Source organism: Podarcis vaucheri (genome assembly GCF_965113315.1).
Source record: "Podarcis vaucheri genome assembly, chromosome: 15".
Taxonomy (NCBI): Eukaryota; Metazoa; Chordata; class Lepidosauria; order Squamata; family Lacertidae; genus Podarcis; species Podarcis vaucheri.
The window spans coordinates 6,138,215-6,159,850 of record NC_138753.1 but is presented as its reverse complement, the minus strand read 5'-3'; the positions used below and the strand labels follow the sequence as shown (position 1 = coordinate 6,159,850).

The window sequence follows — 21,636 nt, the reverse complement described above, 5'->3', positions numbered from 1 at the left end:
ACAGGAATCCCCTTGCCCCTAAACAGGACTTGAGCATAACAGGAACTCTCCCTACTAGTGGTTCCCAGCAACTGGTATTCAAAGGCCTCCAGCGCTGGAGACAGAACTTAGCTGAAGTGCTTAGCAGCCATTGATAGCCTTATTTTTCATGGTTTTGTCTAATCCTCTTCTAAAGCCATCCAAATCGGTGGCCATTTCTACTTCTCGTGGAAGTGCATTCCACGGTTTTAACTGTGTGAAGAAATACTTTATTTTGCTGTAAAAGAAGGACTTGAATTTTTAGGATTTAGTCTTCCTTCGCAGGATTTCTTTGGTAAAGTGCTAAAATCTCAAGGGTGCTGGGAGGAAAGCAACAGCACTTTGCCATTTAGCTGCCTTGTTCATGAGGTTCTTCTATAAGGCTCCTGGATCGGGTAGTTCACTCCTCTGTCCTCTCTAAGCACCACCAGACCTTTGAAGTAGCACTCCCTGGTTTCCAGGTTCATCCCCAGCCCCTTAGGATCTGGCAACCCTACTGGGACCTGGCAACTCTCCACAAGGATCATCAGTGTTCAGACAAGAAGCTCCTGGTTTGAATCTGCACTGATTCTAGCAGTGTTTTGGAACCTTAGCCTGGGAAGTGGTCCTTATGCACTCTGGATGGCAGTCAAAGTTAACATAGGTCCTCACTTGATGAAAGCCTCTTATTTGAACATGGTGACACACAGCAGACTCCTCTGTTAGGCAGGCGAAGGGCCAGATCGGATGCCATCCATCTCTCTCTTGGAAAGAGGACTCCCTTTTCCTCCCACAGCTGCCGTATCACCATCCATCTCTTTACTCTTTCAACAAGCCAAATGATTACTGTTAAAACCATTAAAAAGGCAAGGAGAAGAGACATCCTTCTTCAGAACTTGCATCTCGGGTGCGCCATATGGACCGAGTTAAAATCACAGGTAGCTGAGCACATTCGACTCCCTCGCGTCAGAGAGGCACACCTCAAGTTTTGTAAGAGTGGCACTCAGATATTGCGTAGCCTGCTGGGTTGTTGCTAAGGATGCCACTTCATGTGGCTCATTTACTTGTGTCAATTTAGTTTATGGATCTGCAACTCTGCATGGTATATATAGACCACAGAATGCCACTTAATTTTTTTTTTATTTAATTGTGTGTGTGTTTCTTGGAGGGGTGGGGAGATGGTTTGGAATACTATGGTCACATGCACACAATGCATTCAAAGCAACTTTTATACCACTTTAACAGTCTATGTCTTCCTCCAAAGTATCCTGGTAACTGCCATTTGTTAAGGATGCTGGGAACTGCACCTCTGGGAGGGTCTCTTCTCAGCAACAGCAGGGAAAAGGCAACAGGCAGAACCCATATGGCGCAATGGTAATTTATCCGAGAGCCTCCAATTCATTTCAGATATTTTCATCTGGGGAAAGTGTTCCCAGCAGTTCAGAAGAGGGACAGCAGCAGCTTCTTTTAGCATTCCACAGCTGGTGGAGCCACATATCTGAGCGTGACTGAAAACTCACCGGTCACTGCTCCATTCACGGAATTCAAGATAGGAGATGCAGCTGTGCCTCTTTCTTCACATAGTTGAAGGATTTCCTCTGGTTGTTGAAGGTGTTCAGAACATGTTGTGAACCATTCATTAAATTACGGTTACAGTTATCTTCTACAAGGGAACATAAGAAGAGCCCACTAGATCAAACCAATGACTCCTCTAGTCCTTCTCCCCTCCTGCAGTTTCCAGCAACTAGTATTCAAAAGCATTACTGTCTCTGATGGGAGGCAAAGCACAGCTATCATGGCTACTAGCCATCTAGGGCCTTCTCCATGAATTCATCTAATCCTTTTTAAAAATTCATTGAAGCTAGTGGACATCACTGACACCTGTGGGAGCAAGTTCCATAGTTTTAACTATCTGCTGTGTAAAGAAGCACAGTGATTTGAGGGCTGACGGTTGAAGGTGCAAATGGACTCAGTTGCTTGGAAAGCAGCGAGTTGAAAGTTCTGGCTGTGGCACATTCCTTGGTCAGTTGCTGGCTGCACAGGATTCAGTTGATAACCTGTGTGGCAGAGGTCCTTTGGTTGCCAGTGGAGGCTACAATCTCTCTCCCCACTCCCTTCAGGTGGTCCAAGAAAGCTCAAAGAGGCAGCTGCTGGGAAGTCCAATAAGCTGCCTTATGCTGAGTCAGACCCTTGGCTCACCTAGCTCAGTATTTTTGACAATGGCTGGCAGCTGTTCTCCTGGGTTTCAGTCAGACTTTCCCAGTCCTAGCTGAAGATGCCAGGGTTTGAACCTGGGACCCTGTGCAAGCAACGTATGAGCTACAGCCATTGAATCTGTGAATTTTGGGCACGGGTTTTTAATGTTGATGGACGTGCTTGTTCAGTGAATTCCTCTCTTGGCAGTGCGGTGATGCCTTTTTACAGTTTCACTGAGAGTCCTTTGCATTCTTGCATTGAGGCTTAGCTTTATGGGGGTGAAGCGGGCCCATTTTCCATGGAAACCCACCCCTCTCTTTCCTCCACCCCACCTTGGTTGAATCACCATGTGGCACGAGGGGACCCTAAAGAACGCCAGCTTTTTAACATGGGTGGCCCCAATCGGATGCCTACAGTTTTCCTTAGTGAACAATGTTTAATGGTTTGGATATATGTTATTTGAAGGTTGCCTACGTCTAATTCCAGGAAAACATATTAGAGTGTGTGTGTGTCCCTGAGCAGACCTCACTGCAAGCTTGAGTATATATTGTGCAGAGGATGTAACTGACTTCAGCAGTTTTGCAAGTGTGTTTGTTAGCCATACACACATCATGTGACATCACATTATCATATTTTTGCGGGTGGCAATGTAGCGTTATTTCCAGAAACTCATTCCCACCCCAGTGTTTGGAATAAGAACCCAGTTTTGTCCCCTTACCAACCATTCTCCTAGATTGCAGCCTGTTCCTTCTCTCCCATTGGACACTGTGGGAGCTAGCGTGAATTAAACCATCCCCTATCTCCAAAATCCTCTCTCCTTCAAGAACATAGCCATGCTCTGGCAGTGGTACCATTAGGGAAGGACTTTACAGCAGACGTCCAGGGCAAAATCAGTAGGGGGTGGGAAAATGCATTTTGAAGTAAATGAACACACATTACCAGCTTTTAAAAATGGGAGTGTAATAGGTTATGCTGAGACCCTATGCTATGTCAAGTTTAAGAGGTTCCATAGCATTACTCAAGAATTGTGTGTTTATTATTATTAGCTATTATATATTATATAAGCTATATATAAAAACTATTATTATTTTAACTAATTATGTAAAACTTTAAATTTAGTATTAAAAGGGGGGGGCTATTTAGAGGCCCCTGACAATCTGAGGACCTAAGCTTTAGTTTACTTAGCTCGTGTGTAAATCAGAGACAGTGTGATGCAGTGGTTAAAGTGCCAGGTCTAGGAGACCAGAGTTCAAATCCCCCTTTGGCCACAAAACTCACTGGGTGACCAGTCACTGCCTCCCAATCTAAGCTACCTCACAGGGTTGTTGTGGGCAGTAGGGCAAGAATCATTCACACCACTTTGAGCTCCTTGGAGAAAAAGGCAGGATATAGATGCAATTTTTTTTAAAACCACCTTGGGTGCCCTCATTGGACTATTGTCCAAAATCTAAAATTCCCTAGTTGCATCACTGCACTCTGAATCCTCCTTCTGATAGTAATTAGGACAACAAAAATACTTTTGTAAATTGACTATCAACGATTATAGGCATCATGGCAGCCAGTGTTAACATCTTAACAATAATTTCTCCTTGCGTCCCTCCTGATTGGGCAGTCAGAGGGTTCCAAACTCTTCTGGCTGTGAAGGGGGTTTTTTTGTTTGTTTTTTGAGGGGTGGGCAGTAGACTTTTTGAGGAATGCCTCTTGGCTTACTTTCCATGAATCTTTCTCAGGTCAGAGTTAAGGTTGCGCCATATGGATGTGATCTATAAAACCGAAAGAACCTCCCAGTGCGCCTTTCCGGGTGGCTTTCCGACATGGTAACTTAGCAGAAAGGGTGCAGTATTTTAAGTCTACTTTGCCAAAATCAGCGTGAAGCTCTTTGCAAATGGAAAGAGATGCTCTGACACACTTCCTGTGGCTTACCAAAAAGAAAAGAAAAGCGGGAGGGGAAGAGCAGAAGCCCAGATTGGCAGATCCACCAAATCCTGGCAGTTCAGAAGGAAAATCCTGCGTGAAGTGCAGGAAGGACATGTGTGCCTATGCCTGTGCCAGGTTCATTAATACAATCTCGTAGGGCCGGGTGTTTTAAGACTTCTCCCTCAAGGTCTCCATTCTTCATTGACTTACCTTCCGTAGAAGAACCCTCTGCCTCACTAGGGAAGCATTCTGGGGCATTCCTCCATCCTTTAGAGCAGTATTTCCCACCATGGACCACTTGAAAATTGCTGAGGGACTTTGGCAGACCAATTAATGGTTTTTCTGCCTTTTCCAGGAATTGTAACGTGCTGTACTAGATGCTGTATGATTTTTAAATCCTATTTTTACTTGCTTCTTTTATTTCTTATATACTGCACTTTATTGTATTATAACTCGACTGCAGTAAACGGAATAAATGCAATTCAAGAAATAAAAGAAACGACGACAATGCAATTAAATTAAATGTGAATATTCGACACAATGAATCTTCTGTTTCCCTTCTTAAATCACAAATCCGTACTGAATGAAGCTGTAGTTTCAGAACCCCTGGTTTAGACTTTGCTCTTACTTTCTGTGAGTCAACAGTACAACCCTTAACACCCAACAGTACTTAGTTTCTGAGAAATATCAGCAGTGTGTGGACAACCTGTCTTTCCAAGAAATTTGTCCTCCATCGTTGATCTTCTCATGGAGGGGGAAATCGCAAAGGGTTCCCCAGAGCACACTTTGGTAACCATAGCGCTACGCAAGGGTTGCCAACATGGACCTTGTGGACTCAGGTGTGCCCTAAGAGGCTTTTCCTGGCACCCACAGGGTCAGGTTGTATATCTGAGGCTGTATATCTGAGAGCATCCTTGAATCTGAATCATTAGCCAAGGAAACTCAGGCTTCCCAGATGGTACATCTGGATGGAAGCCTCTCAAACATCTGGTTGGATGTACTTAGTCTTTTGACAACCAAGAAATAATTAATGTGGAGTCAGCATGGTGGTCTTGACTAGGAAAGGCTGAAGTCGCTTGAGCTTAATATATAAGAGAGACCACCTCAGACCACCACGTTTCCTTCTGCCCGGGTCTTTGGAAATGCTACAGGAGCACAGGAAAAGTGCAGAATTTGACACTAGGGACACCATATCGGATGTCCTTTTTTAAAGCTTCTAGCCCTCAGGGCTGCAGAGAGGTTTTGAAAGTGTGTGGGCAATGCCTTGAAACAAAAGCGAGAAGGTTGACAGAATTATTCCAGTGGTGGTGGTGTTGTCCTTCTTGAGAGCTTAGGAACACAAATCAATGGTTCATCCATCTCTGTATTGTTTACACTGACTGGCAGCAGCTCTCTAGGGTTTATGGCAGGGGTCTCTCCCGTCCCAACCACGAGATGCCAGAGATTGAACCTTGGATCTTACGCACACAAAGCAAATGCTCTACCACTGAGCTGTGGCCCTTTATTTCTCTTCATAGTCTCCTCCTCTGCCTCATGACGGACTACATTGTGCGGAATAAATTAAGTTGGGCAAATTTACTGAATAATTTGTGCCAGGGTTAGATAATTTAGGGAGATATATGGATAATATCTGTAAACTTCAAGTTTTCTGGGTGCAGAATGTTAATTCCCTTTATTTAAATGTGGAACCCATTTTGGTCTAGCCGTGTTCCACTACGGTCTCCAAGCTTTTTCTTAAAAGACCGGTGCTTGTGGCACATCCAGTCAGACTCTGCTAAAATCTAGGCTTCCTGGGACAGGTTGCTTTCAACATAGTAGACCAGACTGGGACAGCAGACAGTTAAACGGTCCCACTACTCCTGGGGTTGGCTGCCACACACTTGCACGTGAGAGAGTGTGCGTGCTTGCGTCTGTTTTTGCAAGCGGAGAGGGGAGGAAAGCAGGACTCTTCGGATCTTTGGAGTAAAAGGGGCCAGAAGATTTTGGAGGCCAAATTCAAACAGTAAGAATGGTTTTCTTCTGCACAGTTGACAGCAATTTTGTGTGTTCCAAAAGTCACTGACAACTCACTTACCCTCTGCCCAGTAATTATGTAGCATTTGGAGGAGACTAAACGCAGTCGCAAAAAGAAAGAAAGAAAAGACTTAATTGCAGGCCTGGCTGTGGCGTGAAGCTCAACACAACTTGGGCAAATAAATCACATCTTCCATAACGCTTTCTGCTTCTGCAGCTTTCACTTTTTGCTATGGAATGCCCCAAATCCCTAACGGAAGAGAGTCTCACGCTAGAACTTTGCACAGTACATACCCTTCCTAACCCCTCACTTTAAGCGAAGCTTGGAAATGTGCATCTTGTGACCCCATGACTCCATTGAAAAGAAGAAAGAGAAAAGCACAAGTTAGACCTTCAGGGCCTGGTTAGGCTTCAGGCCTAATCCCTCTTACTTGAGAGTAAGCCCCATTCAGTTCAATAGTACTTATGCCTCAGTAGACACGATTAGAGGTCTGTGCTACGAATCAATTTCATCGGTGGCTTTCTGTGTTGTGAACTGCCCTGAGATCTACGGATGAAGGGGGTGTATTATTATAAATAATAATAATAACAATAATCATGACAGCCTGTAATCTTATGCACTCTTACTTGGGAGTAAACTCCAATGAACATATGGGACTTGCTTCCAAGCAAATGTGCATTGCATTGTTAAATCAGCATACACACACACACACACCCCAGCATTGCACCGATGAAAAGCTTTTTTAAAATAAATAAATAAATGAGACTTTGATTCTTATTCAAAGAATAAAAGTTAGTCCTGGCCTCTCTATATTGCTCTGACTGCTGTAGGTAAAATGGAAGTGAGATGATAGGGTAGGGAGGAGGGGGTAGGGAGGAGGGGTTTAACTCACTTCACATTTAAAGACGAGTCTACCTAATTTTTTCAGTTTCTGACAATAATAATAAAAATTGCAGTTTCTGAAACTACCTGAAATGAAACAAAGTTGTGCTTCAAAATTCATACTTCTCAAATTTCACAGCGTGGTTCTCTAGCCAAGTAACGTGTACAAAAATGCATTCTATTGTTTTGGAAAAAAATGTGTATGTTGGGCAAAATTGCACACAAAAATGTCGGTATTAGGAGAAATGTGCATGATTAAAATGCCGATCAATTTTCATTTAAAAAATATGCAGACTGATGTGGAAATGTGGAGACGTAAATTCAAGATGGGGAAAATGAGAAACGGAGAGAAACTGACAATGGCAGATTATCCCATCATGTGTGTGTGTATGTGTGTGTGTGTGTGTGTGTGTGTGTGTGTGTAAGTAAGTAAGTAACATAAGCAATTTATTTCAATGTGTTTTATTTGCACAGAATGCAGGCTATGAACTTCTTTCTTGGTGTCTGTTCAGACCAGATCCAAAAGTATTTATTTGTTTTGACCACAGGTCATAAAAAATTAACCCCCTGTTCTGAGTGTCTCTGATTTCCCTTGTTTCCTTTCTTCCAGGTATGTTACTGGTTACGACAGACACGCTGGGCCACGATTTCCATGTTTTCCAAATTCTGACCCACCCCTGGTCGTCTTCGCAAAGTGCCGTCCATCACTTGTACACGTTACACCGCGGGGAGACCGAAGCCAAAGTAAGTTGCATAAGAAACCACGAGGCTTTTTATCTGACTTGGCAATTGGAGGAATCAATGTGGGTGTCCTTGGAAATTGCTTGTCTTGCAGTCAAGTCAGAGGAAGGCCATTTAAGATGGATTCGTGTGTTTCTCTAACAGATTTGTGTGTGTGTGTGTTTAACAAGATGATAAAATGTGGCTGCGTTTGCACTCTCAAGTCCCACAAACCAACAGTTTGCAAAGTATGAGCATTGGGTTTGGTGGGTCAGTGTTAAGAACGGGAGGGAAATTAGATCCAGCTTGCATTTAAAGGCGAACCTACCTCATCCACGGGACGCGGGTGGCGCTGTGGGTTAAAGCCTCAGCGCCTAGGGCTTGCCGATCGTAAGGTCGGCGGTTCGAATCCCCGCTGCTCGGTCCCAAGCGCCTGCCAACCTAGCAGTTCAAAAGCACCCCTGGGTGCAAGTAGATAAATAGGTACCGCTTACCAGCGGGAAGGTAAACGGCGTTCCGTGTGCTGCGCTGGCTCGCCAGATGCAGCTTTGTCACGCTGGCCACGTGACCCGGAAGTGTCTGCGGACAGCGCTGGCCCCCGGCCTATAGATGTGAGATGGGCGCACAAACCCCAGAGTCTGTCAAGACTGGCCCGTTCGGGCAGGGTTACCTTTACCTTTACCTTTACCTCATCCACACTTTCTGAGACAATATGCAAGCCGAACCAATGTCATCCTTTGAAATTTACTCTTCTCCGAATTTTGCAATCCAGTTCACCAGTTAAGTAATACATGCAAAAAAACCCCAAACCCCCCATGTACTAGGGTAGAGGTTGCATTTAAATGTATATATTAGTGTAAATTTCATACAAAAGTCCATTATATTAGGGAAAATTGCTATGCAGAAATGTGTATGTTGGGAGAAGTCTGCACTAAAATGCTGGTGAATTTTCATTTTTTTAAAAATTTGCTAACTGACTTGGAAATGTGGAGAACCGAATTTAAGATTGAAAAACAAATGAAAAACAGAAGCCAAAATTGTCCATCCTTACTGTCATATGACTGGAATGTCAAACAAGCAAACTGTAATGGCAACAGGTTAGTGTAGAAGATGCTGGTGTTTTGGTGCCTCTTTTCTCAGCTGACCTGATCTCAGAATGCTTGTCCAATGAAGCAATGATTGACTTGGCAATTCTGGAATGGTACATACCCCTTGGGGAACAGATTATTGCCACCTTTGCAAAAAGCGCCCTTTTAAAATTCTCCAGAGAAACCAATGGATGGTATCGAAATTGTTTTTGGGCTTATTGCTACTATTGTAGGTTGAAATCCTATTACATCATGGGCAACCAATGTGGTGCCTTGTAGTTAATAATTTTGAATATACCAGGGATAACCAGTGTGGTACCTCCAAATGTTTAGCTGGACTACAGCTCCCATCAGCCCCAGGCAGCATGACCAATGATCAGGGATGATGGGAGTTGTAGTCCAATATCTGGTCTACTCAAACTTTTGAATTTGATTGGTATGAGAGAGGGAAAGCAGCACAACTACCTATTTATTGGGAAATGGTTTTCTTTATTCAATATTGGAATAAAGCTTATGACATAGTTCAACCTTATTCAGTCATAGGAATTATTTGAATGATAGGTATATATGCATTTATTTTCTCTTTAAGACAATTGGATTTAATTTTAGGGAGCTGAAAATTCTCATGGATACAATGGCTTGTAACTGTATTAATTAATGAAACTATTAATTATTAGTTGTCATGGTAGTTGTTACTTTATTTTATCTGATATGGTATGGCAAATAAAGGGTAGGACATAATTTCACAGTTCATTAACAATAAGAAAAATTGCTAGAACCAACAGCAAATTTAAACAGATAGAAGCTAGCAACAGGTCAAAGGAGTGGAAAAATGAAAAATCAATCCTTCTTTATTGCGGTCAAAGACCAGACAGAAAGGAGTGGAAAAATGGAAAGATCTTTAGGGCTTGTTTAAAACTATGAAATGAGGGAGACAAATCAAGTTTTCAGGGGAGTTACAGAAGTTTGGCCACCACTGAACCTGGTAGTCACCAACCTCACTTTTTTAATGCCACAGAGAGCAGGCCTTCTGAGGCCAATCATAGGGCCTTGGGAGACTCAAAAAGGTATTGACATTCCTACAAATATGCTGTTCCAAACAGTTCAGAGCTTTTGAAGGTTAAAGCCAGTACGCTGAGCTTGGGACCAGTATTACTGATGCAGAAACAGGCTGGTGGCTTTGTTCTGCACAATCTGATGGTTGTAGACTGTCTTCAGGCAGAACTCTGTCTAGAGGAAATTATAGTAGTTTTGGTCCGGAAGCAACTAGTTCGAGCTGGAGAACCAGGCATAAGTGAAGCCCTGCTGGATCAGGACAAAGGCCCATCTAATCCTGCATCCTTTTCTCACACTGGCCAACCAGATGCTGTAGTGACATCAGGCAGGACTTGAGCGCAACAGCACATTCCCCGCTTCTGATTCCCAGCAACTGGTGTTCAAAGGTATACTGCCTGTGACAGGGAAGGTAGAGAAAGCTGGTCCTCTAGCTACATATGCCACCTGCATCTTCAGAGATAGGGCCAGAGCCAGGAGAATGCCCAATGGGCATCCCTAACCAATTAATTGCAAACTTTTGTTGTTTAGTCGTGTCTGATTGTTCATGACCCCATGGACCAGAACACACCAGGCACTCCTGTCTTCCACTGCCTCCCACAGTTTGGTCAAACTCAAGCTGGTAGCTTCGAGAACACTGTCCAACCATCTCGTCCTCTGTCATCCCCTTCTCCTTGTGCCCTCCACCTTTCCCAACATCAGGGTCTTTTCCAGGGAGTCTTCTCTTCTCATGAATTGGCCAAAGTATTGAAGGATCTGTCCTTCCAAATGGCAAACTAGGTCTGTGGTTTTCCAAGCAACCAACCAACAACAACAACACTGTCTTATCTGGATTAAGTTTCAGCTTGTTCGGCCATCCTAAAACTGCTTCCAGCCACCACTTTAATAGTTTTTTTCATCACCCCTCTGGATTGCCAAATGAAGACAGGAGCTGGAGCTATGTGTCACACTGGTGGTACCTGTGCTCAAACCCCCAGATATTATCTGGAAAAAGACATTGAGTACCATGAGGGAACCATGTTAACTTTCTCCCAAAATTAATCCTGGCCAGTCATCTCATAATGATTAGGATGACATGATGTCAGTAAGGCCCCCCCCCCAAAAAAAAGTCAACTGAGGATGAAGGCAAGCAAAATTCTTGGAGGAGAGGGCTATTGAGGGCTATTAGGCATTATGGCTATGCCCTTCCACCACAGTTGGACGCATCAGTGCTTCTGAATACCAGTTGCTGGAAATCACAGGAGGGGAGAGGGCTCTCGTGCTGAAATCCTGCTTGCTGGTTTCCCACAGGGACATCTGGTTGGCCACTGTGAGAGCAGGATGCTGGAATAGATGGGCCACCGGCCTGATCCAGCAAGCTCTTCTTGCATTCTTGTCTTTTTAAAAGAAGGCAATGTAAGTGAATGAATAGCCTGATGTCATTCAGGCAAGCAAGATGAATTGAGGGTGAGGGTGAGGAAAAGAAGGCAGTGTAAGTGAATGGGTGAATATTTTCATAAGGGGTGTTGAAAAACCATCAAGGAAAAGGAAGTGTATTCGACAGTGTTCACAAAAAGCTGTGGATAGTTTTGGCTTGGCTGTAATATATTTAAATGTATGCAATTTAAAGTTGGCTCAGATAGCAGGGCAGAGAGTGAACTTTATAGCCATCAAAAGGCCAACAAGGAAAGAAAGGACAGCTGAGCCACTTTTTAACCAGCCAAGTTGGCACCCTAGTTGGCAAGAGGCGTCTTGCTGGGTTTTACAGGCCCCCCTAACCTCTTGGAAGATGTCTGGCAACGATGCCAAATTGGTGGTTGAGATTGCCAAGGATATCCTATCATTTGGAACGTTTATGTAATTGCACGTATATGTTTTTAGCCTTTGTGTGTAACAAAGTATATCCCCTTCAGCGGCCTGGGGGGCTGCAGGGGGAGTAACGTGGTGTCTTGATAATGCCTTGCTCGGCAAAACCACTAGTGTGCATTGCGCTGTAATCTACGGGGAGCTTTGAGGGTGCTCATTCAATGTGCAGCTCCCTAATTCTCAGCGCTGAGCATGCCATGGTTCGGAAAGGTTGCTTTATTTTCTTGTGGAAGTGTTTTATGATACATCTATTATATTGGCCTAAACGTAGCTGCACAAATCTGGCTTGTATGAAACCTGTGTGTGTCTTATGACTGCTCTTTCATAGGCTGAGAAGCCATGATTTAAGATGAGGATCGCCTGCCCTTCCTACCAGGGGGCACCGGCTGCCCAGTGAGCTGTTCTTTGTGAGGCTAATCTAGAGGTTGCCCATGTATTTTAGATGGAAAAAAGCAAGAGATCACTGGAGACCTACAATGTTTTTTTCCGCTTTCAGTGAGATCTCATGTCAGGGGTGTAACCTATATTTGCCAGTGGCTTATATTCTGTCCAATACAGTGTGTGTGTATTTACATACACATACAGATATGGGCAGAGGTGCTTAATGCAGACTACAGCTGTATGCTGAGCTGATGTGGGACATGGACATTTATCTGCTTATATATTCCCCTCTGAACTAAGAAGGCTGTGATGATTATCCTCCCTACTTCTGTGTTTTGCAGATCATTCATTCCCTTGCAAAACTCTCTCCCTTTGTGTTTGGTGACTTTCATAGGGGAGGACAAGTTATAAGTGGCAGGGGGGGGGGTTACCTTTAAAGAGAAGGTGGCCAAGCTGAATAAAAAAGCTTGGTTGCCCTCAGCAGCTTTCCTTTTGCAGTTTTGAACACAGCACCCCATGTAAGTGTGTCATGACCAGGGTTGGAGTAGAGATTTAGTTTTGCTTGCATTTGTTTGATTTTGTTCGCATTCTTTTCCAGTCCTACCAGTGAGGAGTGAACCTGGGACCTTCTTTGTGCCCAGCAGTTGCTATAACCACTGAGCTGTGGTTCCCTCCCTGCCTTCCACTTCCTTCCTCCCCCATGATGCTTTTAAAAACAGCCTGCTGGATCATGCCAACGGTCCATCTATTCCAGCATCCTGCGCTCACAGTGGCCAGCCAGATGTAAGTGGGAAAGCCGCAAACAGGACCTGAGCACAACAGCCACGCTCCCCTCCTGTGGATTCCAGCACTCGGTATTCAGAAGCATTACTCCTTCTGACCATGGAGGCAGAGCCTAGCCATTGATAGGTTTTAGCTCTATGAATTAAACCAATCCTCTTTTAAAGCCATCCAAGCTGGTGGCCATCACTGTCTCTTGTGGGACCAAGTTCCATAGTTCAACAATGAACTGCATGAAGACGTACTTCTTTTTTCTTTCTTTTTTCTCTCCCCTTCCTTCCTTCCTTCCTTCCTGCCTCCAGTTTCCACCAGGATGCTATTGATGCTTTTTCATCTGTTATCTCAGCATCATGCTTTTAAGTTGCACACTGCCTCGTTACATCTTCTGCGAAAGTACAGCTTACAAATATTTCGAATGAAATAATTTGCTGCTGAGCTGGGGAGCTCCAGATGCTGCTGAACTACAATTGCCATCAGCCCGAGATGGCATGGCCAGTGGCCAGGGATAACGGGAGCTGTAGTTCAGCAACATCTGAAGGGTGATAGGGATCCCCCTCCCAATTTGCACAGTAGCTAGGGTGTCTCGACATGCCTCAACCACTGAATGATGCGTTCCGCCCTCAGACCCCACCCACCTTGTATCAAAGTGCTTTGATCCCTTGAAGAGCACTGTTTAAACGCTGGATATTGTTGTTCGGCAGCAGGGGAACACCGTGTTCTGGAGGTATGCCGTCTTCCTTTGTAAACAGATAAAGGTCTGGGTTTTGGCCCGGCTGCACTTGTCTCTTTGATCTTTGTGCATAAACACACACACACACGCATACACCAAAGGGCCCGCAAGTCACCTTATCTCAATCCCAAGCAAATAAACGCAGCGATAGCGAGGCGGGCTGGTGGCCAGAAAAACCACTGTGTAATCTTTTTGGCTGTCCGGCCTTTGCTTATTCTGACTCGTAGGCTGTTGTCACAAGCGAGCTCGCCTGAGCCTCGTTAAAACACAGAGGACCATGTAATCATGTTGGCGCTACTTTTCCGGGCTATGCGAGGTTTATTTTCCCAAATGCAAACTTTGACAAAAGTATGTTTAAGGTTAAGCTTCATGCATCACTCTGGGGTGGCTCCTGTCTCTCTCCCCCCTTTTAAAAATAATAATTTTTATTTAAATTATGGGGTGCTTTAGAGCTGTGCACTACACATGGAGGGTGAGCTGGAAGTGGGGTTGGGGAACAAATCCCTGCTCAAACCTCCTTGGCATTTCTGTATTCTGCTGAGCTTGTCTGCCAGTGCAACATGGATATTTCTTATTATTTATTTATTGAATTTATATACCGCCCTATACCTGGAGGTCTCAGGGTGGTTCACATAAAAAGATCACAGTATATAAAATAAAAATAAAAGCAATAACCCAATAATACCCCCCCCAAAAGAGCCACATTTTAAAAGGATATGGGATGTTGATCAGGTCAACCAAAGGCCTGGTTAAAAAGGAACATTTTTGCTTGGTGCCTAAAGGTGTATAATGAAGGGGCCAGGCGAACCTCCCTGGGGAGAGCATTCTGCAGATGGGGAGCTACTGCAGAGAAGGCCCCGTTCTCTTGTGGTTTCACCATAGAGAGGCAGGGATGGAACGACACTTCCGTAACCTCCAAAGGGTATAACGGACAATGGCTGCTTCCAGTTTAATGCATCCTTTTCATTGTTTTTAAATGGAGGAGCAAGATCAGTTTCACCCACTCTGCCCATTCTGTTGCACCTGATCTGCTTCTGAACATGTTGAGTATCCACACTCTTAGCCATGTCCTTCCCAGTGCAACTGACAAAAGTGGCCTTCAAGGTTTTCTCCGGTTATTCCAGGAATGGGGGGGGGGACATGTTTCAACCTGAGGGCCACATTCCCTTCCGGGCAACCTTTGAGGGCCACATGCCAGAGGTGGGCAGGACCAGAGGCAGAAGTGGGTGGAGCAAAAGTTTACCTTAGTGCACTAGGCTAACACTCATACACCACTTTCTACCATCCATTCAGAGATACAAGAGGCATTATCAGAGTTCAAGCACACATTCCATCCAGGAAATTGGGCTGGGGAGAAGCTCCCTGTTTGAAACCCTGGGAAAACTTCTGCCAGTCAGTGTAGACAATACTGAGCTGGACTGACAGATGATATGACACTGTACGTTCCTGAGACACTTGTGGAAATGTGGAACCCCAGTTCAAGAACCCTTTTGCTGTTGATTTTTCTTATTTTATTTGAAACATTTATATACCACTTAAACACTCACATTTCTAAGTGGCGTACATGAACCACAGAGAGAATAAAGCAGTTTAAAAATTCACCGCAAACCCAAACCCAAATGCTACCTTAAAATGCCTGTTGCACTAAGAAAGTCTTTGTCGTTCTCCTGAAGCGACGATGGTGCCTTTCTTGTCTGGGTTGGGAGATTGCTCTGTGAGTCTGGGCCCATGGCACTGAATTCATGTTGTCTGAGCGGCTGTGCTGCGTCTTCAAGGACAGAAAGTTATGCTGGGGTGTAGCTCGGATCAAGCCTCTCGAGCTGCCGGTTTCCTGGTGATGTGACTTTGCAACTCCCCCTCCCTTCATCTCTCGCCCCATCCTTAGTGCCTTTGGCAAGGCGGCAACTGTGTCTTGGCCACTTTTCCAGCGATGGAGCACCTGCATAATAGCCATTAGCTCAGTCTCCCCAACCCCGGTCCGATCCTGCAGCCTTCAGACCATCTCTTCTTCCCCTGTGGTATCTCCTTTCTTGTAATTGACATGGGAATAAAACTTTAAACAGCGGTGTCTAAATGTACTCAGTGTTGCATTACTCACTCGGTCTGTGATTACCGAGTGTATGTTTTCACTGATCTTTAACGGAAAAGGTGATTGTGAAATAGGCAGGGCAGGTTGGTCACAGACACACACCTGCCTGACTCGTAGCTGAGAGAGGGCCTCAAATATCTGAGCCAGCATTTTCCCCAAACTTCTGATCATTGACACAGATGCTATTGTTCTGAATGAAAACGGGAAGTGCTTGCACCTGAAAAATCCTACTGGGGGGAGGAATGGGCTGAACATCTATGGAGTGTTTCACTGAGGCTGAGGTCATCGGCTGATAGCATCACTTTCCATGTAAACCCAATTGTGCCTAATGTCATCTGCAGCCTCAGAAACCATTCTGATACCGTACACCAACAAAATGAGGGCCTAGTTTTCATCTTGAAACAACTTGGATTACGTTTTAAGAGGCTGGGAGGCAAGCTCCTAACACCACACTTTGCAGGCCCACTGTTCAGAGACCCCACAGAGGAATACCAGGAAGACCTACTGAAGAAGGAATCTCCTATATATATCCAGGAGCAAATAAGCACTGCCACAATTCAGGAGTCTCACCCAGTGGTCTTCAGGGTTGGGGTGGGCAGACTTCTGGTTCTTGGGGTCCTTTTATTTTTACTAGAATATTGATATCCACTAACCTGCACCAAGTGTAAAATAGTGTTTAGAATTAAGGAACCCATATGCTGTTCAGGAATTTGTTTCCAGTTCCAGAATTAAATTCACAGACCTATCATACACAAAAATCCGCTCCTGGTTTTCCCCCTTAGCTTTCTTCATCTCAGCCACCTAATTTTTAAGGAGAGAGGAAATAAAGGAGCATGGGCTTTCTAACAATAAACTGTGGGAAGTCAGAAAGCCTTGCTGGTCTACTGCAAATTGCCCAGAAATCTCCCAGTAGATCATGATCTACGTTTTGCTTATCTAAGTATTTTCCTAAATCTACAAACCAGGAAGTTACTTTAGGAATTAATACTATATGAGCTCCAGCCTCATGCTTTATGCTGTCAGTACCCCAATGCAACATATAACCAACTTCCAGAAAACTGTAGCCCATTCATAATGTCCCACAAAATAATATTTTTGAAATCATGAAGGTAGGTAGCCCATGCATTGATCTCTGCAAAGGCCCTGAACAGCTTGGTTCCTGGATATCCGTATATCCCAGCTTGATCCTTAAAATCACCCTGAGGAGCACTTATTTCGTTCCCATGTTACAGAGGCCTGACTTGGACTCAACTAGAAGTCGGGCATTTAGTGTCACCAATCCCATGCTGGAAACACTCTTGCAGCAGAGATTTGGCAAGTATTCTTGCTTTTGACTTTCAGGCGTCTCTTGAAGACCTCTTTGTGACCTTCATGTACTGGATTTCTTTTACTTTTTCCAATGGTGTTTTATGTTTTAACAGTGTACAGTGCCCTGACATTTTATGATATGGTGGTATTGAAATACTGTTATAAATAATAAATAAACGACGACAAGCCTTTGCAAACAATATTCTTGATGGTAATACAATGCATCTGGCCCTGGGGGAGATTTGAGACCCAGCCAGGAATCTAGGCAGGTGGTGTGGTTCTGGGGCAGGAATGTCCTGATCTTTGGCTCCTTGGGATCATTAGTAAGTGTGGAGATCTGGTGAAGGTTCCTGCTCTCCTTGGTGCTCATAAGAAGAGCTTGCTGGATCCGGCCAATGGTCCCTCTAGTCTAGATTTGCTACATACATTTTTCCCATCAGCAAAAGCTCAGTATAGGGTATCTTTTAGGGATATTGAAGGCATGGGAGTAAGTTTACTTAATACCGTTTGTTAAATTATCCCATGCCTTGAATTCAGCAAATACTCAGAAGGCAAAAATCATCCTGACTACTTGCTCCCCCTGCCCCATAAAATAGCAAGGCTTGCTATGAACAGAGCAAGTTTCATCACAGTCTATTTTTTTACTATCTAAGCTTGTAAACTCATTCAGGCTAGAGACCTTTTTAGTTTTTGCTCATGTTCTCCGTAAGCATGTATAATGATGGGGATACATTTGGCCTTATACATTTGGCAGAGCACATGCTTTGCATGCAGAAGGTCTCAGGCTGAAACCTCAGTGTCTCTAGGTAGGACTAGGAAAGACCCTGCCTGAAACCCTGGAGAGCTGCTGCCAGTCAGTGTGGACAGTACTGAGCTAAATGATCCAATGGTGTGAGTTGGTATAAGGTGACTCTCTGTGTTCCCACACAAAGTGTGGCACCTATATAATTAACACTTTATACAGTGGTGCCCTGCAAGACGAGTGCCTCACAAGATGAAAAACTCGCTAGACGAAAGGATTTTGCGGTTTTTGAGGTGCTTTGCAAGACGAATTTCCCTATGGGCTTGCTTCGCAAGACGAAAACGTCTTGCAAGTTTGTTTCCTTTTTCTTAACACCGTTAATAAGTTGCGACTTGACTTCGAGGAGCAACTCAAAGAACGCGGTGCGGTAGCCTTTTTTGAGGTTTTTGGTGATTTTTGAAGCTTTTCCAAAACTTTTCCGACACCGTGCTTCGCAAGACGAAAAATTCGCTAGACGAAAAAACTCGTGGAATGAATTAATTTCATCTTGCGAGGCACCACTGTATCTTTACTACAAATGGTGCATACATTTTAGAAGCTATGCTCTAAACGCACCCCCCCAACCCCAGCAACAATGTTTAAGGGTTGGGCCATGGGCTCTGGTTCTGTTCCGCTGAATAAAAACCCAAGGGGTGTGTTTACGGACATCAGTTTTGCCGCCCCAGATCCTGAGCTGTGCCTGGGCTTGTAGAGCTATCGCTGGGTAAACTGACCCTTTGATCGCTGTGTTATCGGAAGCTGATGTCCCCAGAGTGATTAACAAATCAGAGAAGGGGATGAAATTCCATGCCCGGTGCTTTTTGTGCTACTGCTCCTCGGGTTTGTTTCTGAAAATGGGACCCTCTCTTTCCATCTCAGCGCGGGCGAGTTTGTGCCACCTCTAGATGCAAAAATACTTGGCGAAATTGGAGATAGGCTGAATTTTTAAGAAGTGGCGTGGAGGGAACAAGCAAAGAGAGGCAGAGTGGTGCCTGCTAGGGATGAACAAATCTGTCAATTTGGATTTCTTTCGGTTTCTCATGTTCCCAGTCTGACACATTTCTGTGTCAGTTTTCCTTTTTTTTTTTTTTTTTAAAAAGGTCCTTATGAGAATTGATCAGCATTTTAGGGTGCATTTCTTCCAATGTACATTTTTTGTATGCAGTTTTGCCTAATATATTCCATATTGCTTCCACAAATATGTACATTTTAATACACACTCTTCTGTTACTATTATTAGTATAACAATATATTTATATCCTGCCTTTTCCCTACATTGGGATGCAAGGCAACTTACAACATTTAAAAAACATCAACTTTGGACCTCAGAGTAATGAAAACCAACTAGTTAAAAACCAGGAATACAAATACATCACATTTAAATCCAGCAGTTCAAATGCAGCTTGCCCTGACAACAGCCCAGGGATCAGAATTTTTCACACCTTAGTTTTCAAAGGCCTGTCTGAACAGGAAGGTCTTTGTCTATTGGATAACAAAGAGGGAGCCAGTCTAACCTCTCTTGGGAGGAGGGACTTCCGCAATGTGGGAGCAGCCACAGAGAAGGATCCATCTCTTATCTCTACCCATCATGCTTCTGATGTTGATGAGGCTGAGAGAAGGTGCTCACCTGAGGCTCTTAGCACCCAGGCAAGTTTGTATAGAGGGATATGATCTTTCAGGTTGCCTGAACCGTATAATATGCGTTTAATTATTTTTTTGCTGGGAGAACTTCAAGTTCCAAGAAGTGTGAATTTCAAAGGATAGCTGCATTTCTGTTCACATATTGTTGTGAAAGTGCAAATCAGGTGGGCTCACTCTAAAACGTACACCTAATTGAATGCACAGTATGTTGTGGAAATGAGTTGTGCACCTGAGCCACAGAGAGAGACTCCCTTAAGGATCTCCGTGATCAGGCAGGGATATAAGGAATCAGCTGTTCTGAAGGTGTCCTGGACCCAAGTTGTTAATTGCATGTAAGTTAATATAAGAACCTTGAAGTAGCATAGGGGCAGTCAGTGCAAGCTTTTAAGCAATGGAGTGATGGCAGTAGTCAGTCCCCACCAACAGTCTAGCTACAGCATTTTGTGCCAGCTGAAGCTTCCAGACCAAGTCCAAGGGTAGCTCCATAAAGAGCGCATTGTAATAATAAAGTCTTGAGGTTACCAGTGCACAAATCACTGGGACCAGGCTATCTCTGTCCAGGAACAGCTGTAACGTGGCCTATCAGCCGTAGCTGGTAAAAAGCCCTCAAGTCAACTGAAGTTACCAAACTATGTTATCCCTGTTTGGCTGGTACCCTGCAATCATTCCTGGAAGTGTTGCCCTTCTGTTTTGATTGGTGTCAACATGTGGGCAGATCTGATTGGGTGCACACCATTGTGACATCATTGGGATCTCTGGGATCTCTGCATGGCTGGGATCACTGTAGGAAGATGGGGGGGGGGAGACCACGGTAGGAGGTTGGCAAGGGGTAGGACCCCCAACTATAATACAAGAGAGAGGGGAAGCAATGAAAAGAAACAGCATCAGAAAATAGCGGCCCTTTGCACAATTTCGGGAACTAATTTCCAACCTGCAAAAGTATTATTTTATACCTGAAAATCAAGATGGGTGAATGTTCAGCAGAGCCTGAAGGTTACTGTAGTGTTCTAACTGGAGCAGAAAGCTGCGAGGGAGCCAGCTTTCAGCATCCCAAGGTCTGAGTGAGTGTTACTTGGCTGAAGACATGGGAAGGATTCCATGCTGAAATAAGCACAGGATCCGTCATAAACCCAGTGACCGAGGAGTGTTCGGACTAGTGGGACACTTCGTACTTGAACAGAGTAACGGAGGCTGTTAAACAAATACCGAGAAGAGTTCGAGAGCAGTGAAAACCAGGCAGTAATCTGATCCTTCCAAGAGCTTTACAGCCAACAGCACCACCTTCCACAGTTCTTTACAAACACCTTTTTGGGTTGAAAAAATATTGGTTTGGCTCTGGAAAAGTTCCTTTTGCTTCAACTGCTACCAGATGCGGAACAGTGGCTGAGCTTCAAGGAACGCTTCCAAAAGAAATACCAGATTGGTCTCACCAGGGATGCTGTTTTGAGTCTGAAGAGTTCCTTGTTGTACATGCAAACAAGAGTTCCTCTACCACCACTCAACAAATCTGGAGCATCCGGAATGCAGCTCCTGAGTTCGAATTCAGTTTATCTGCTGAGCTACTGGCGTTCTCATCTGAGATAAAAGTTTGAAGGTTCAGACTAATAGGGGAAGGAACAGCACTGTGTGTCAATGCTTGCTTCTTTGTTATTAACTATTACCTTGCCATTCCTCTAAAGCGCTCAGGGTCACATACATCCTCCGTCACCATGTTTTATCTTCTTGACAGCCCTGTTAGGTTGGTTCTGCCAAGTGAGATTGGCACATACATGAGGCTGCCCTGTACTGAAGCGGAGCACTGGTTTGTCTAGCCCAGTACATTACAGCAAAGAGCAGCTCTACAAATACATGGGAAATTGAGTCCTTCCCAGTACCAGTCTCCCCCCTTTTTTTTTCAAAGGCAAAAACAAAACTAGAAATTTCAGAAATTGAACATGGAACCTTCAGCAAATGCAAAGTGTATGTTCTCCTGAGCAATGGGGTTGTCAGGTCAAAGGTCACCACTGAATTTCACAAAGAACTGGTCCATGGCCATCCGCATGGCAGAGCAAGGATTTGAACCCAGGTCTGCCAGGCTCAAGTCCAACATGTTAACCATGGCTCCATATTGGCTCCCAGTAAACTTGCTTACTGATGAAAAGGCACAGTCTCTTGAACTTTCTTCTACCATGGATCCTACACACTCCTGCTCTACCGGAATGTGGGCCACCACTC

General features: G+C 44.4%; 1 protein-coding gene across 6 annotated transcripts in view; it reads left to right on the top strand.

Moving 5' to 3' along the window:
* BCAS3 (BCAS3 microtubule associated cell migration factor) overlaps positions 1 to 21,636 on the top strand; it is a 466,426-nt gene that overhangs the window by 123,897 nt on the left and 320,893 nt on the right. For all 6 annotated transcript variants that reach the window (XM_082200800.1, XM_082200797.1, XM_082200799.1 and 3 more), the window contains exon 14: positions 7,617 to 7,750. In XM_082200800.1, coding sequence (XP_082056926.1) covers positions 7,617 to 7,750 — 134 coding nt within the window. The remainder of the gene's footprint in view (positions 1 to 7,616; positions 7,751 to 21,636) is intronic.